The sequence below is a fragment of the Eschrichtius robustus genome, chromosome 12 (genome assembly GCF_028021215.1).
Source record: "Eschrichtius robustus isolate mEscRob2 chromosome 12, mEscRob2.pri, whole genome shotgun sequence".
NCBI lineage: Eukaryota > Metazoa > Chordata > Mammalia > Artiodactyla > Eschrichtiidae > Eschrichtius > Eschrichtius robustus.
The window spans coordinates 103,606,304-103,623,607 of record NC_090835.1 but is presented as its reverse complement, the minus strand read 5'-3'; the positions used below and the strand labels follow the sequence as shown (position 1 = coordinate 103,623,607).

The 17,304-nt window shown below is 44.8% G+C and overlaps 1 protein-coding gene across 5 annotated transcripts in view; it reads left to right on the top strand.

Moving 5' to 3' along the window:
• RREB1 (ras responsive element binding protein 1) overlaps positions 1-17,304 on the top strand; it is a 129,027-nt gene that overhangs the window by 53,540 nt on the left and 58,183 nt on the right. For all 5 annotated transcript variants that reach the window (XM_068557648.1, XM_068557647.1, XM_068557643.1 and 2 more), the window contains exons 2-4: positions 12,120-12,237; positions 15,586-15,711; positions 16,309-16,521. In XM_068557648.1, coding sequence (XP_068413749.1) covers positions 16,351-16,521 — 171 coding nt within the window. In that variant the 5' untranslated portion in view covers positions 12,120-12,237; positions 15,586-15,711; positions 16,309-16,350. The remainder of the gene's footprint in view (positions 1-12,119; positions 12,238-15,585; positions 15,712-16,308; positions 16,522-17,304) is intronic.

Genomic DNA, 17,304 nt, shown 5'->3' with positions numbered 1-17,304 from the left:
GGGTTGCCTTCCCACCCCTGCAGCGCATTTACTGCCAGGAGCAGCAGAGAAGGGGAGGGACCTGGGGGGACCGTGAGGGTGTCCAGGGCCACCGGAGATCCCGGCTGAAGGCCTCAGCTTTGGAGACCATCCCTCAGCACCCTGGAAGGAGCTTTTCTGTGAGTGACACAGGTTTGGTGAATGCTGGAGAGGGGGCTTTGAGGATCCAGAGCTGCCTGGGGGGGGCCCAGGCTGAGTGGTTCTGCTTTCTGTGCACTGCAGGCTGTCTCTGCCCTGTCTGAAGCTCATGTCCCACACGTGCCCACTCCTGAGGAAGCTAAAATAGCCCCACATAGATTTATCCCTCTCCCTCCGCCCTTATTGTTTTAATTTTTTTTTTTTTTAAATTTCTTTGTGGTAAATAAAGCTAAAGTTAGAACTGGGGTCTGAGTCTCTGCTCCAGTGCCTTGATTTTTGCTCCTGGGAGTATGATAAGCCAGCGGCTTCTTCCAAATCCTCATAGAAGGAACGTTTTTCAGGGAGATCCTTGGTTTTGTGTCACCCTTCTTCCAGAATTCTATGTAAAGCACTGGTCCTCGAAGCTGGATCTAATCCCCTGAGAGCCAACAAGCAGACTCCAGGGCCCGCCCCCAGGGGAGTTTCTGATGCAGCAGTTCTGGGTGGCGCCCGAGAACCTGCATTTCTTCTTTCTCTCAGTTTAATCGAGGTATAATTGACGTACAGCACTGTGTTGGTTTAAGGTGTACAGCGTCATGACTGACTCATTTATTGAGACTGCATTTCTAAAGCAAGGTCTGTGATGCCGCTGGACGGGACGACTCGGGGGTGGCCGTGCCGGAGCGAGGGTCAGTAGTAGTTAACCTCTCACTGAGTAGATGAGACTGTAAGGTTTCCTTCTGATGCTGAGCAGGGCCCTGTGGGGCTCCCCGGCACGGAGACCTTTTTGTCCCCCATTTCTTGTAGGCAAGACTCCAGCCTTCGCATGGTGTTTGCTTAATTTTGATCTGTGCAGTTCTGCGACTCACTCTCCACCATCTGTGCTCCCCACCTCCTGCCCCCCAGAACTTGCTACACACGCGTCTCCTCCACACCCCAGGAGAGGACCCCAGAGCGTGGACTCCAGGTCTGCGATCAATTTGTGTGGAAGCGGAAGGCCCCGGAGGACTCAGGTCACTTCTGAGCTCGAGCTCCCATCAGTGGGTCAGTGGGATCCAGCCTCTCCGACAGGACCGGGATGTTTGGGATTTCAGGAGCCTGGCGGCTTCCTTCCAGTTGCCTGCTTGGAGAACCGCAGGGGGTACAACGTGGACCCCCATCCCTTTTCACAGCAGGGGCCGTGCGTGGATGCAGACTCCGTGCAGTGAACTTGTTAGTCTGGGGTGGGAGTCCAGTCCTGCTCCTGCCAGAGGTGAAGGTGGGAGCAGAGAGCACCTTCTTCCTGCCTAGAAACAGGCGGAAATGGCAAGCCGCGCGCTGGAGGGGCAGAGGTGACTCAGAGAAGACCATCGTTAGAAGTCCGAGAATGTGACAGAGGGAGCGCGTCTGTTCTCTCAAGCCCTGCGCTAGGAGTTGGAAATGTCCAACAGAAACTGAACAGAGTTTAGAATCTGGATTCGCTTTGCTCTCCCACCGTGGTCTTGGGGGCTCTGCAGTGGGACTAATCCTCACAGGGTGGTGGTTACAGGGATCGAGTAAGATGATGCACTTAGCTTGTGGCAGACGCTGTTCAGAAAGTGTTAGCCGCTCTCATCATTAGTCTTCATTCTAGTCTTTCAGTGTGAGTGTTGCAGAGGTAGAGTTTGGAACAGAGAGCCTTCGACTGGTGGGAATCTGGGAGGCTTCATGTGAACAGTGGCCCCTGAGGGATGGGATCAGGGGAGGGGTGCAGGTGTATGTTCTGGGGGAAGAAACTGAACAGAGAGTGTGAGGGCCAGTGGGCAAGAAGGCCAGAGGAAAACTGAGGCCAGAGCACGGAGCACTGTGAACGTGGGTCAGCAAGTCCTCCGTCCAGAGGGGGCATGTTGTGGAGGCAGAGCCCAGAAGACCACCCGGGGGCCACACACACGGCCGTGGGACCCAGGGTTGCCGCCCTCCCCGCACCTCCCGGCTCTGCTCTCTTGCACGTGGCCGGTGCCGAGGGGTGCATCCGCGCTCCCCCTGTGGGTAGGATCCAGGGCTGGCCGGAGCAGCTCACGGTGCCCTGCTGTACCGCTCGAATGCTCTACGTGACACTCCAAGGCTCCCTTTGAGCAAAGCCTGTGCCAGCGAGGGGAAAGGGGCCGTGCATGGGTTGCCGCCCTACCCAAGGCATAGACTGAACTCTCAGCCAAGAAACACATCAACTTCCTGGAACTCAGAGCCGTCGTCACAGCTGTCAGCCTTCAGAGCACACGCGAGGCCGTCCTGGTTAGAGGAGACAGTTTTGCCCCGAGCTCTGCAGGCATGGTGCACACTAGTCTGCTGGGGTTTCATCCCCAGCCTAGCCAAGACTTCCTGCATCAGTCAGCCCATCCTAAGAGATGTCCTTGCTGCTTGTTAAGCCCCCGAGTAGCCCAGAACATTTTAGTATCTGAACTCCTCTAAACTCGCACTCTGTTAGCCGGTCCTGGGTTGGCCCGAACCGGCTGTTCCAATCAGGGGATCAACCATCCCAAGTATTTGTGGACGTCTGTGTAGGCTCCGCACCGCCTCTGTCCTGGTTCGGTGTTGTAAAGCTCCCCACCGTCTGGTTTGTGGGCTTCTCCTGTCATCCTAGGCATCCAGGCTTTTTCCTGGGGGCCTTAGGACAGATTTTAGATTTCACTTCAAGAACCCTGCGGGTTTTCACAAGCTGGGAAGCTTTGTTTCTAGACCATCTTCCCTTTTATCTTTCATCTCTTCTTTGCTATCTCATTGACCTGGAGACAGGATCCTTAATCTTTTCTTTCTGGCTTCGCATAGCATTGTCCCTTATCTCCTCTGGGGCTGGGGCTGGCCTGCCCTCCCCATCATCCTCACAGAGGGACCTCTGCCCTCTTCAGGCCATCCTGCTTCCATCAGATCTGGGCAAAGCCTGTGTGGGAATGAAAATCCAGAAATGCAGTAGCCTCCCTCAGGAGCCCGGGACCCACCCCACCCCCCACCCCGCTCCAGCTTCCTGGAGGTTCTGTCTCCAGGGTACAGCCTCTCCTCATGGGTCCTTTTCCCTTCTCTTCTCTTCTCTTCTCTTTTCTCTTTTTTTGAGGTGGTGGTGATAGAGCTAAGGGGTATCTTGAATTTACTTCTAAGAACTGTCCTGTACGTTTCCACTCTCTGAGTTGTGTGAATCCCTCAGGACTGGTGGAACCCAAAACAAACGGGGTAGTGACTCTTGTTACTCAGCTTAATCGCAAGACATTCTTGGTATTCAGATCATTTACATCCAAGATCAGAGGATGGAAGTTTCAGGGTCAAGTCTGTCAGGTTGGCCCTCTCCTCTCCTTGGTTCCCCTTGTGGATTGAGGAGGTTACTTGGTGGACTTTTTTTTTTAATTTATTTATGGCTGTGTCGGGTCTTCGTTTCTGTGCGAGGGCTTTCTCTAGTTGCAGCAAGCGGGGGCCACTCTTCATCGTGGTGCGCGAGCCTCTCGTTATCGCGGCCTCTCTTGTTGCGGAGCACAGGCTCCAGACGCGCAGGCTCAATAGTTGTGGCTCACGGGCCTAGTTGCTCCGCGGCATGTGGGATCTTCCCAGACCAGGGCTCAAACCCGTGTCCCCTGCATTGGCAGGCAGATTCTCAACCACTGCGCCACCAGGGAAGCCCCTGGACTTTATTTAAAGTATCTTTTTTAAGTGAGGGGAGGGAGTGGGTCCATATTTTAATGAGAGTCTTAGTTATATTCTGGAAAATCTTAATTCCAGAGACTTGTCTCTCTGATTGTGTTTTTATTCATTATGTATAGAACTATAGTTCACTTTGCTTATTTGTAGATCTCGGCAGTTTCTAGGAAAAAACCATGGAGCTATTCTTCTCTGGACTTTCGTCTTAATATTTGCCATTAATATAAAAATGAATAACAACATAAGGAAACTTTGCTTGCTTTTTTTTTTTAAACAGTGTACAATTTCACCTTAGGCATCTTTAAATTTAGATGGGTGGGGATGATCTGAAAGGATGTTTTCTTTGTGCGTTTCTGAAACCTCATGGGAATTTTAGTAAAATGGTCTTGATTCACAGTTTCAAGGAAGGTGGGTTATATATCAAGTAAAACCGGGATTCTTATCCTACTTATCCGGGATGAGTTTCTGGGGCCCCTGACCCCCTTGATACTGAAGGAAAATGTTGGGTGTAGAGTATGTCCTTTTATCTGTGGGAGGGTCCATAATTTTCATCAGATCCTCAAGGAGGGTCTTGCCTACAAGAAACATCGGGAACTGCTGGGGTAGTAATAAGGGTTCCTCCAAGTTAAAGGCGGGGGGTGGTGGTGGTGGTGGTGGTGTCTCTGGCCTTTCTGGGGCTGTCCCTGTGAGTTATTCCTTGCTTCTTGATACTTTGTTCAAAATCCAAAGAACTTTTCAAAAGAGAAAGACACAAAGAAAGGAAGGAGAACTGAAGCAGTGAGGTGTGAAGAGAGAGAAGCTGCTGTGGTGTCAGAAATCACTGAGGAGCTGCTTCTGACAGAAAGGGCTGGTGCAGCTTTCTCAGCGCCAGCAGACCCGGCCCCAGGGGAGCCTGCCCGCCTTAGGTGCTCAGTACCTGTGTGGACAGAGTAAGATTCAGGATGGTAACCGGGCGCGGGACGTAGCGGGCAGCTTTTCTGCACACACTCCAAAAGGGACAAGTTTTTGTCCGTGTGGCAGTCACTTTACTTCTTTACTCTCTCCAGTTTTGCGCTCTTCGGAGGCTGTTTCAGAGACAGAATGGGCTGGAGGTGTAGTTCTGAATTTTTGAATTTTATTTTATTTTTTTATATAGCAGGTTCTTATTAGTTATCTATTTGATGCATATTAGTGTATATATGTCAATCCCAATCTCCAAACTCATCCCACCACCACCACCCCTCCCCCTCGCCGCTTTCCCCCCTTGGTGTCCATACGTTTGTTCTCTACATCTGTGTCTCTATTTCTGCCGTGCAAACCGGTTCATCTGTACCATTTTTCTAGGTTCCACATATATGCGTTAATATACGATATTTGTTTTTCTCTTTCTGACTTAACTTCACTCTGTATGACAGTCTCTAGATCCATCCACGTCTCTACAAATGACCTAATTTCATTCCTTTTTATGGCTGAGTAATATTCCATTGTATATATGTACCACATCTTCTTTATCCATTCGTCTGTCGATGGGCATTTAGGTTGCTTCCATGACCTGGCTATTGTAAATAGTGCTGCAATGAACGTTGGGGTGCATGTGTCTTTTTTTTTTTTTTTTAACAACTTTATTGGAGTATAATTGCTTTACAATGGTGTGTTAGTTTCTGCTTTATAACAAAGTGAATCAGCTATACATATACATGTATCCCCATATTTCTTCCCTCTTACGTCTCCCTCCCTCCCACCCTCCCTATCCCACCCCTCTAGGTGGACACAAAGCACCGAGCTGATCTCCCTGTGCTGTGTGGCTGCTTCCCACTAGCTATCTATTTTACATTTGGTAGTGTATATATATGTCCATGCCACTCTCTCACTTCATCCCAGCTTTCCCTTCCCCCTCCCCATGTCCTCAAGTCCATTCTCTACGCCTGCATCTTTATTCCTGTCCTGCCCCTAGGTTCTTCAGAACCTTTTTTTTTTTTTTTTCTTCTTTAGATTCCATATATATGTGTTAGCGTACGGTATATGTTTTTTTCTTTCTGACTTACTTCGCTCTGTATGACAGACTCCAGGTCCATCCACCTCACTACAAATAACTCAATTTCGTTTCTTTTTATGGCTGAGTAATATTCCATTGTATATATGTGCCACATCTTCTTTATCCATTCATCTGTCGATGGACACTTAGGTTGCTTCCATGTACTGGCTATTGTAAATAGAGCTGCAGTGAACATTGTGGTACATGACTCTTTTTGAATTATGGTTTTCTCAGGGTATATGCCCAGTAGTGGGATTGCTGGGTCGTGTGGTAGTTCTATTTTTAGTTTTTTAAGGAACCTCCATACTGTTCTCCATAGTGGCTGTATCAATTTACATTCCCACCAACAGTGCAAGAGGGTTCCCTTTTCTCCACACCCTCTCCAGCATTTGTGGTTTGTAGATTTTCTTATGATGCCCATTCTCACTGGTGTGAGGTGATAGCTCATTGTAGTTTTGACTTGCATTTCTCTAATAATCAGGGATGTTGCAGTGCTTTTCATGTGCTTCTTGGCCATCTGTATGTCTTCTTTGGAGAAATGTCTGTTTAGGTCTTCTGCCCATTTTTTGATTGGGTTGTTTGTTTTTTTAATATTGAGCTGCATGAGCTGTTTATGTATTTTGGAGATTAATCCTTCATCCGTTGATTCGTTTGCAAATATTTTCTCCCATTCTGAGGGTTGTCTTTTCGTCTTGTTTGTAGTTCCCTTTGCTTTGCAAAAGCTTTTAAGTTTCATTAGGTCCCATTTGTTTATTTTTGTTTTTATTTTCATTACTCTGGGAGGTGGATCAAAAAAGATCTTGCTGTGATTTATGTCAAAGAGTGTTCTTCCTGTGTTTTCCTCTAAGAGTTTTGTAGTGTCCGGTCTTTCATTTAGGTCTCTAATCCATTTTGAGTTTATTTTTGTGTATGGTGTTAGGGAGTGTTCTAATTTCATTCTTTTACATGTAGCTGTCCAGTTTTCCCAGCAACACTTATTGAAGAGACTGTCTTTTCTCCACTGTATATCCTTGCCTCCTTTGTCATAGATTAGTTGACCATAGGTGCGTGGGTTTATCTCTGGGCTTTCTGTCTTGTTCCATTGATATATGTTTCTGTTTTTGTGCCAGTACCATATTGTCTTGATTACTGTAGCTTTGTAGTATAGTCTGAAGTCAGGGAGTCTGATTCCTCCAGCTCCGTTTTTTTCCCTCAAGACTGCTTTGGCTCTTCTGGGTCTTTTGTGTCTCCATACAGACTTTAAGATTTTTTGTTCTGGTTCTGTAAAAAATGCCACTGGTAATTTGATAGGGATTGCATTGAATCTGTAGATTGCTTTGGGTAGTATAGTCACCTTCACAATATTGATTCTTCCAATTCAAGAACATGGTATATCTCTCCATCTGTTTGTGTCATCTTTGATTTCTTTCATCAGTGTCCTATAGTTTTCTGAGTACAGGTCTTTTACCTCCTTAGGTAGGTTTATTCCTAGGTACTTTATTCTTTTTGTTGCAATGGTGAATGGGATTCTTTCCTTAATTTCTCTTTCTGATCTTCTGTTGTTAGTGTATAGGAATGCAGGAGATTTCTGAGCATTAATTTTGTATCCTGCAACTTCACCAAATTCATTGATTAGCTCCAGTAGTTTTCTGGTGGAATCTTTAGGATTCTCTATGTATAGTATCATGTCATCTGCAAACAGTGACAGTTTTACTTCTTTTCCAATTTGGATTCCTTTTATTTCTTTTTCTTCTCTGATTGCTGTGGCTAGGAATTCCAAAACTATGTTGAATAATAGTGGTAAGAGTGGACATCCTTGTCTTGTTCCTGATGTTAGAGGAAATGTTTTCAGTTTTTCACCATTGAGAATGATGTTTGCTGTGGGTTTGTCGTATATGGCCTTTATTATGTTGAGGTAGGTTCCCTCTATGCCCACTTTCTGGAGAGTTTTTATCATAAATGGGTGTTGAATTTTGTCAAAAGCTTTTTCTGCATCTATTGAGACCATCATATGGTTTTTCTTCTTCAATTTGTTAATACGGTGTATCACATTGATTGACTTGCGTATATTGAAGAATCCTTGCATCCCTGGGATAAATCCCACTTGATCGTGGTGTATGATCCTTTTAATGTGTGGTTGGATTCTGTTTGCTAGTATTTTGTTGAGGATTTTTGCATCTATATTCATCAGTGATATTGGTCTGTAATTTTCTTTTTTTGTAGTATCTTTGTCTGGTTTTGGTATCAGGGGCATGGTGGCCTCATAGAATGAGTTTGGGAGTGTTCCTTCCTCCACAATTTTTTGGAAGAGTTTGAGAAGGATGGGTGTTAACTCTTTAAATGTTTGATGGAACTCACCTGTGAAGCCATCTGGTCCTGGACTTTTGTTTGTTGGAAGATTTTTTTTAATATAAATTTATTTATTTTTTTGATTTATTTTTGGCTGTGTTGGGTCTTTGTTGCTGTGTGCGGGCTTTCTCTAGTTGCAGTGAGCAGGGGCTACTCTTCATTGGGGTGCGTGGCCTTCTCATTGCAGTGGCTTCTCTTGTTGCGGAACATGGGCTCTAGGCGCACGGGCTTCAGTAGTTGTGGCTCGTGGGCTCTAGATCACAGGCTCAGTAGTTGTGGTGCACAGGCTTAGTTGCTCCGCGGCATGTGTGATCTTCTCAGACCAGGGCTCGAACCCGTGTCCCCTGCATTGGCAGGCAGATTCTTAACCACTGCGCCACCAGGAAAGCCCTGTTGGAAGATTTTTAATTACAGTTTCAATTTCATTATTTGTGATTGGTCTGTTCATATTTTCTGTTTCTTCCTGGTTCAGCCTTGGAAGGTTATACCTTTCTAAGAATTTGTCCATTTCTTCCAGGTTGTCCATTTTATTGGCATAGAGTTGCTTGTAGTAGTCTCTTAGGATGCTTTGTATTTCTGCGGTGTCCGTTGTAACTTCTCCTTTTTCATTTCTAATTTTATTGATTTGCGTCCTCTCCCTCTTTTTCTTGATGAGTTTGGCTAAAGGTTTATCAATTTTGTTTATCTTCTCAAAGAACCAGCTTTTAGGTTTATTGACCTTTGCTATTGTTTTCTTTGTTTCTTTTTCATTTATTTCTGCTCTGATCTTCATGATTTCTTTCCTTCTACTAACTTTGGGTTTTGTTTGTTCTTTCTGTAGTTCCTTTAGGTGTCAGGTTCGATTCTTTATTTGAGATTTTTCTTGTTTCTTTTTGTTTTTTTTAATTTTTATTTATTTATTTATTTTTTATTTATTTATGGCTGTGTTGGGTCTTCGTTTCTGTGCGAGGGCTTTCTCTAGTTGTGGCAAGTGGGGACCACTCTTCATCGCGGTGCGCAGGCCTCTCACTATCGCGGCCTCTCCTGTTGCGGAGCACAGGCTCCAGACGCGCAGGCTCAGTAATTGTGGCTCACGGGCCTAGTTGCTCTGCGGCATGTGGAATCTTCCCAGACCAGGGCTCGAACCCGTGTCCCCTGCATTGGCAGGCAGATTCTCAACCACTGCGCCACCAGGGAAGCCCTTTCTTGTTTCTTGAGGTAGGCTTCTATTGCTATAAACTTCCCCCTTAGAACTGCTTTTGCTGCATCCCATAGGTTTGGGATTGTCATGTTTTCGCTGTAATTTGTCTCTAGCTATTTTCTGATTTCCTGTTTGATTTCTTCAGTGATCTCTTGGTTATTTTGTAACGTACTGTTTAGTCTCCATGTGTTTGTGTTTTTTACGTCTTTTTCCCTGTAATTGATTTCTAATCTCATAGCATTGCGGTCGGAAAAGATGCTTGATATGATTTCAGTTTTCTTAAATTTACTGAGGCTTGATTTGTGACCCAAGATGTGATCTATCCTGGAGAATGTTCCCTGTGCACTCTAGAAGAAAGTGTAATCTGCTGTTTTGGGATGGAATGTCCTATAAATATCAATTAAATCTATCTGGTCTATTTTGTCATTTAAAGCTTGTGTTTCCTTATTAATTTTCTGTCTGGATGATCTGTCCATTGGTGTAAGTGAGGTGTTAGAGTCCCCCACTAGTATTGTGTTACTGTCAATTTCCTCTCTTATTGCTGTTAGCAGTTGCCTTATGTATTGAGGTGCTCCTATGTTGGGTGCATATATATTAATAATTGTTATATCTTCTTCTTGGATTGATCCCTTGATCTTTATGTAGTGTCCTTCCTTGTCTCTTGTAACATTCTTTATTTTAAAATCTATTTTATCTGATATGAGTATTGCTACTCCAGCTTTCTTTTGATTTCCATTTGCATGGAATATCTTTTTCCATCCCCTCACTCTCCATCTCAGTGTGTCCCTAGGTCTGAAGTGGGTCTCTTGTAGATAGCATATATATGGGTCTTGTTTTTGTCGCCATTCAGCGAGCCTGTGTCTTTTGGTTGGAGCATTTAATCCATTTACATTTAAGGTAATTATCGATATGTATGTTCCTATTACCACTTTCTTAATTGTTATGGGTTTGTTTTTTTGGTTTGTTTGTTTTTTAAAGAGATTTTTTTAAAATTAATTAATTAATTTATTTTTGGCTGTGTTGGGTCTTCGTTTCTGTGCGAGGGCTTTCTTTGGTTGTGGCGAGCGGGGGCCACCCTTCATCGCGGTGCGCTGGCCTCTCACTATCACAGCCTCTCCTGTTGCGGAGCACAGGCTCCAGACGCGCAGGCTCAGTAATTGTGGCTCACGGGCCCAGTTGCTCCGCGGCATGTGGAATCTTCCCAGACCAGGGCTCGAACCCGTGTCCCCTGCATTGGCAGGCAGATTCTCAACCACTGCTCCACCAGGGAAGCCCCTATGGGTTTGTTTTTGTAGGTCTTTTTCTTCTCTTGTGTTTCCCACTTAGAGAAGTCCCTTTAGCATTTGTTGTAGAGCTGGTTTGATGGTGCTGAATTCGCTTAGCTTTTGCTTGTCTGTAAAGCTTTTGATTTCTCCATCGAATCTGAATGAGATCCTTGACTGGTAGAGTAATCTTGGGTGTAGGTTCTTCCCTTTCATTACTTTAGATACATCGTGCCATTCCATTCTGGCTTGTAGAGTCTCTGCTGAGAAATCGGCTCTTAACCTTATGGGAGTTCCCTTGTATGTGATTTGTCGTTTTTCCCTTGTTTCTTTCAGTAATCTTTCTTTGTCTTTAATTTATGTCAATTAGGTTACTATGTGTCTCGGCATGTTTCTCTTTGGGTTTATCCTGCCTAGGACTCTCTGTGCTTCCTGGACTTGGGTGGCTATTTCCTTTCCCATGTTAGGGAAGTTTTCGACTGTAATCTCTTCAGATATTTTCTCAGGTCCTTTCTCTCTCTCCTCTCCTTCTGGGACCCCTATAATGCGAATGTTGTTGCGTTTAATGTTGTCCCAGAGGTCTCTTAGGACGTTTTCATTTCTTTTCATTCTTTTTTCTTTATTCTGTTTCGTGGCAGTGAAGTTCACCCTTCTGTCTTCCAGGTCACTTATCCGTTTTTCTGCCTCAGTTATTCTGCTGTTGATTCCTTCTAGTGCAGTTTTCATTTCAGTTATTGTATTGTTCACCTCTGTTTGTTTGTTGTTTAATTCTTCTACGTGTTTGTTCTTTAATTCTTCTAGGTTTTTGTTAAACATTTCTTGCATTTTCTCTGGACGTGTAGTTCTGGGAAATGCTGTGTTGTAGGTCTCTCTAAGTTTGCAGAGGACCAGACACAGCTTTCTCCCAGGTCAGGGGTTTGAGGCCCCTGGCACCCCAGAGCAGACTTTCTCAAACTCTCGAAGGGCATGTGTAATTTGAGGAGTTTTCTGTATCTTCCCTACAGAAAGGAAAAGATACACCTTTGGTCCTATTTGCACTGTTGTGGACATTTTCCCCATCACTCAGGAAAAGGCGTAATAGTCACTGCTTTACTTAAGGGGCTGTTTAGTTCCATATGTTTTACTTTCAACTCTTTTCTTTTCTCCTTCTGTTTCTGGTAGCACTTAGTGTGGTCTTTTCTTCTCTTCCTTTTAAAGTGGCAGTCCATCAGCATCTTCTGTCAGCATGCCATTCAGATGCTCAAAGCTTCACTTGGAGCCATTGGTCTCAGCCATTTGCACGTGATGACGCCCTCGATGTTGTTGGGGCATGCTTTGGGGGTTCCTTCCATCCACGTCACACTCGATTCCAGTTGCTCTTGCTCGGGTGGAATTGACCTAGTTGCTGGAAGCTTGCTTATAAGTGCAGGCAGGGGATGGGAAATGCTGTTGTCTTTAATTTGTGACTCCCAGTGGTTTAAGTGGAGAAAATGATACAGAGACAGGATCTTGTCTGGTCTGGACTCCCTCTTAATGTCACCTTTTCTTGTTTTTGTAGGTTGCTCCAATCTGTCCCAGAGGTGGTGGCTTTGAGGTGTGACCCTGCCCACGCTTGGGCCCAGCCAGCACCAGCTCCTCAGTAAGGAGAGCCAGCTTGATAAGACGAAGATAAACTGGTCAGTTAAACTTTATTGACACTCCTTGAGTCACAGTAACTTTGAATGTTGTCTTCCCTCCCCTCCCCATGTCCCCACTGAGCGGTCCACCCTCTGCTTGGGGTCCTCCTGAGGTTTTGATGCAAAACCAAGGTGAAACTCTCACTGTGAACTGCTAGTTATTCCACACCTAAGAGCCGGGGGTGTGGGATGAGAAGTCTCAGAAAACGTGCCGAGGGCCTGGCTCACAGGAAGCAATGCTGCAGGCACCCCCGTTCCCTGCTTCTTCCTTCCCACCCGCAGGTTTGAACTCTTTGTGTTTAAAACTGGAACACCAGGCCAGTCCACTTGGCCATGTCAATGGTGATGACGATTTCCTTTCATGTCTGTGATTTGGGGGCCTCATCTGGGTTCCCACTCCTCTCTGGTTGCAGCTGGAGGAGATTGTACTAGAATGGGGCCAGTGATTTTTATTTTTATTTTGTTTATTATGGTTATTATTATTATTTTTTAATTTGCAGTGATGGAGCTGATGTGTAGGATGGTGTCAGGGAGCAGAGGAGAGAATGAAAATATACGGGCTATAAGTATTTATAAAGAAAGTGTGCTTTGTAAATGGACCTTAAACTGTTAAACCTGTCTTTCAGCCCCTGAGATTGAGTATCAGAAGGTTTAGGTTGGTCAGTTTGGATTACTGCTCTAGTGTGGTCCACGGTTGGGCATGGGGTAGGTAGAACTGACTAATTCTGGCTGCTGGCTTCTGGTTAAATTAGTGCATAAATGCACCTCAACGTTAAGGTGGATTTGTGTTTTCTGAACGGGAACAATGGGCTACATTGTTTTACACCAGGTCCCTTCCCTTCTTCCTGCTCCATCCTCCCTAAAGGAGAGCTCACGCATAACACACAAGCACAAACTGGAGGAAAATCTTAGAATAGGTCTGAGAGGCTGGTTTGGGTTGCTTCTGAAACAGCTTTTCAGGGATGAGTCCAGTGACTGTTCTTCTTGTCAGACAGTGTAACTGGGAGTTTCATTTTGTTAATTGCACTTTCTGATCAAAGATGAGAAGAGTTTGTATTTTTTATTAAATATTACTATTTACTTACATTTTAACAAGGAAAAGGAAGTGAATGTAGGTGATCTTGGTGTCCTCAGTGGGTAGTGTCACACTTCACACTTTATCCCAAAGGGGAAATAAATTTAGCAAATGTCTTCCTGTCCAGACAAAATGGGAAACAGCAAGTTTGCATGACTTTTTTCCTTTTCCAGTTGGGATATAAGCCCCTGCAATTTTCAGCCCTTAGGTTGGTTAACTGTTGTGACTATTGCTGGGTTTTCTATATTTAGGACATTTAGGTAGTTTGCAAGAATGTATATTTGATGTTATAATGATTGTGACAAAAATTCTTACTGGCACTTTGGCTCTTTTTGATGAATATATTTTTTGTTACTTTTCATATTGACTATTACCCTTTTCTCCATTTTCTTTCCCTACTCAGTGAAAGAATTAGAAGATGTTTTCTGTAACTTATAATTTTATATTTATCTAAAAGGTGTTTTCTCTAATCTATTCCTGATCTGAAAAACTCTACCACACTTTTCTTCTCTAAGTGTAGTAATAGGACAAAAGCAAGATCATCTAAACTCCCACTATAAATTAGTGGAAAGGTTAACTTTATTTTTACTGACATAATGTAATTACAATAAAGATTTCTGGTCATTTATTTTATAATTTGATGTACATTAAAACTATGGGGGATATATATTTAAAAGAATGAGATGGTTTTGGTATAGAAGGTGTCCCCTTACTTGAATCAAGGAACTAATCATATACTGATTGATGACAACAATTCTGGGAAACTGATGATACTTTTGTTAGAAATCCTTTAAGAAAGAAAATGAGGTGTGTGTATACTTCCGTATGTGTGTACTCATGTTGAATGTTTTTTGCTAGAGAGGAATCTCCCAAATAAACTTTCAAAGACAGTCAAAATGGGAAGTTTTAAAGCATAATTTTTAATAAGTTTAAATGGTCTTCCATATATGGAGGAAACTTCATGGAAAGACAACAGCTTTGGGGTTTCGGGGGGGGGGGTTGTTTGTTGTTTTTTTGTTTGTTTTAATTTTGGACCAAGGTTTCCTTTTTTTTTTAATTTAATGTGTATTTTTATTTATTTATTTATTTATTTTTAATTTATTATTTATTTGGTTGCACCAGGTCTTAGTTGCGGCAGGCGGCTCGCCGGCTCAAGGTTTCCTCTTTTAATGGGAAAGATGTGAGGGGTGAGGCTGGATCAGTGGTCTTAAGTTGTATGTTTGGTAGTTAGTCCTCTTACTTACCATTTGGAAAAGTATTAGAGTCATATCTTTAAAATGTCTACTGAAAGGAAGGCACATTTTGTCTCTTGACAAGGAAAGTACTGTTCCTGAGGTTCACTTTGGCTCTTGGGTAAGGTTTTAGCTCAAGACTTCTCAGCTGATGGAAGCATCACTTAATAAAGTTATGTCCCCAGGCTTTCCTGCTCTGCTGCTGGACACGTTTGCAGCTGCTCTGGGTGTTACCGTTTGTCACATCCTAGGTCACTTCTCCTAGACTTGGAGGAGGAACCACAAGACATCACATTCTTCCTGGTGTTGTTCCTAAGTATCCACTTTGCTCCTGAGATAATTAGCTTGATCTCTGAGGCAGCTGTGGACTTGCAGAATTTAATGCACACTGGAGCATAACAGGATACGTGGCTAGAGAATATCTTCCCAGATAAAATAAGGGAAACAGTTGACCTGGAGGCTTATTTCTGGCCATACCTATAGCCATAGTACATGTATGGAAGAAGCATGACTAGAAAAGGCCTGGAGAAGTAAGGTTTGATGTGTACATGGGCTGTAGTTTTCCCTTCAGTCAACCTATTTGTATTACCAAGTTTCTTTAAGGTCTGACCTAATCCCTCCTAGACTCTGAGCCTTTAGAGGCTTTAGCCTTCAGACTCTGACTCCTTTACTGCCTCATCTTTGGTCAGTTTTAGGGGGAGGCGGGAGATGGTCAAGTGGGAGTCTTGAGAGTCCTTGTGGGAGACAGGAGTAGGGTATGAGAGAAAGTTTGCTGTATGGATATAAATATGAGCTTCAGAAAATAAAATACCACAGAATCGTTTTGGCTGTTGGGAGTGAGGGAGACAGCACTGTAGGGAACCTCAGTTAAGGGTGAAAACCAACCACAGAATGTGGTTTGGGAAGAAGAAGAAGAAGACTTAGGCGTCTCCTCTCACACTGCCCCCTGTAGTCTTGTGAATATAGTGGTCTGAGATCATGGTAAACAAATGGTTTCTGTTTTTTCTTCACTGAACCTTTTTGCCTTTGCTTCCTTTCCAGTGTCAACGAGTGATACCAGAGAAGAAAAAAAAAAGAAGTGAACCCAGCCTCATTTCCTCCTCCACGTGGGCAATCGCTACAGCAGGGGAAGGTCTCACAGTATATCAGTTGGGGCAGAGAATGGAGGTGATTGGCAGTGAGGGCTGGGTTTTCTTCTGTACACTTTCTGGGGTACAGCTATATTATGTACTTGCATGTTTTAAGAAACAGTCTTTTTTATGCTGATTTGAAATTTGGTTATAGTGTTGGGTGATGGTGTTGGCTTCTCAGTTGTCTTAACAGTTCGGGCTCCACGTTAAAATCACGGTATTGTAGCCTGGAGTTTAAGTGAAAGCTGAGGTTTCTCATCCTTAGTTGTTAGGTCTAGAACGTGCACATAGCAGTACGTGAGTTAGACTGTTAGGTGGGTGCTGGCCAGATGGCAGCGCCCAGGCTTCCTAATTGTTGTAGCCTTCCCCACTCCGCCTAATGAAAGCTTAGGAAAGGCAGAAAGACCTGCCTCGGGCAGCTTCGTCGGTGGCACATGCTCAGAAAGGAAGCAAGGTTATCGGTTTGGTATGACAGCACCTGGTTTAGATGAAAGCTTAAGTCATATGAGTGTCAGCTTGAATTGAGGAAGGGGTTTTAACCCGACTGCAGCGGTGGCAGCCATGGCCACTGCCACCTGGTTGTGACAGAAGCCTGAACTTCCCTGTGATCACATCAGCAATTTCTGATTTTCAGTTCTGTGGCCGAGGCTTCCTAGAAGCTTAAACCTTTGTCCCAATGACGTCAAGTTCGCCCGTTGGCTTGGAAGGTTCAGATTTGTCTTCCATCAACACCATGATGTCAGCGGTAATGAGCGTAGGGAAGGTTGCCGAGAATGGTGGGAGCCCCCAGAGCATCAGGTCCCCCACGAAGCCTCCGGGACCAAATCGGATTGGCCGAAGGAACCAGGTAAGCGTCAGTGTGCCCGGCTGTGGCGTCCATGGGAGTGTTGGGAGAAGGATGTCCCCTTGAGCCCCAGCTTCCTAAGCCAGAAACTCGGATGTGGTCAGAACTGAATGGGCATACCCAGAGGCCATAATCCTTTTTCAAGAGCTAACTTCTCATAGCTTATGTCAGTTTCCCTTCTTAGAGAAAATTTTCCATGCTGTGGTGTCAGTATCGGTGAAAGCGCCCTTATTCTCTGCCGTGTGGTTTGATTTGAATGCGAGCTTTCTCCATGGGATAGGCGAGGCAGAGAACTCGACTTATTCCTGTCCTGTGGCATGATTTGTTTCCTCGTTCATGCAGCTGGTTAATTGGGTTTCTGATGCCACCGCCTTGACTTTTTTTTAAGTGTCTCCAGATTAGGTAGTGATGAGTCCCAGCTCTGCTGGAGCCGCTCTTCAGCTTCCATCCTTGACAAAGCACACAGTGGGGCTCCCGAGAATTCCGCTCAAGATGCCACTTACTCCTCTTGACTTCTCAGAGATCAGGAGGGGTGGAGAAGAGCACATGGGAGGGCAGGGATGTTATGAAAGGCCATGTCTGCTCCCTTGGGAAATAAGATGAGTCTTTTAATTAATGTACAAACGGGGCACTTGAGAAGGTGTTGCTGCCCTGCACCAGCATGCCCGGCGGTGCGTGAAGCTCAGGGAGTGAGGCGAGCCGTTGCCCTGTCCACTCCGCGTCCGCGTGGTGTGCACGTTCCGTGTTTGGCTTCACTGATTTAATGGGGTCCCACCAAACCCTCGG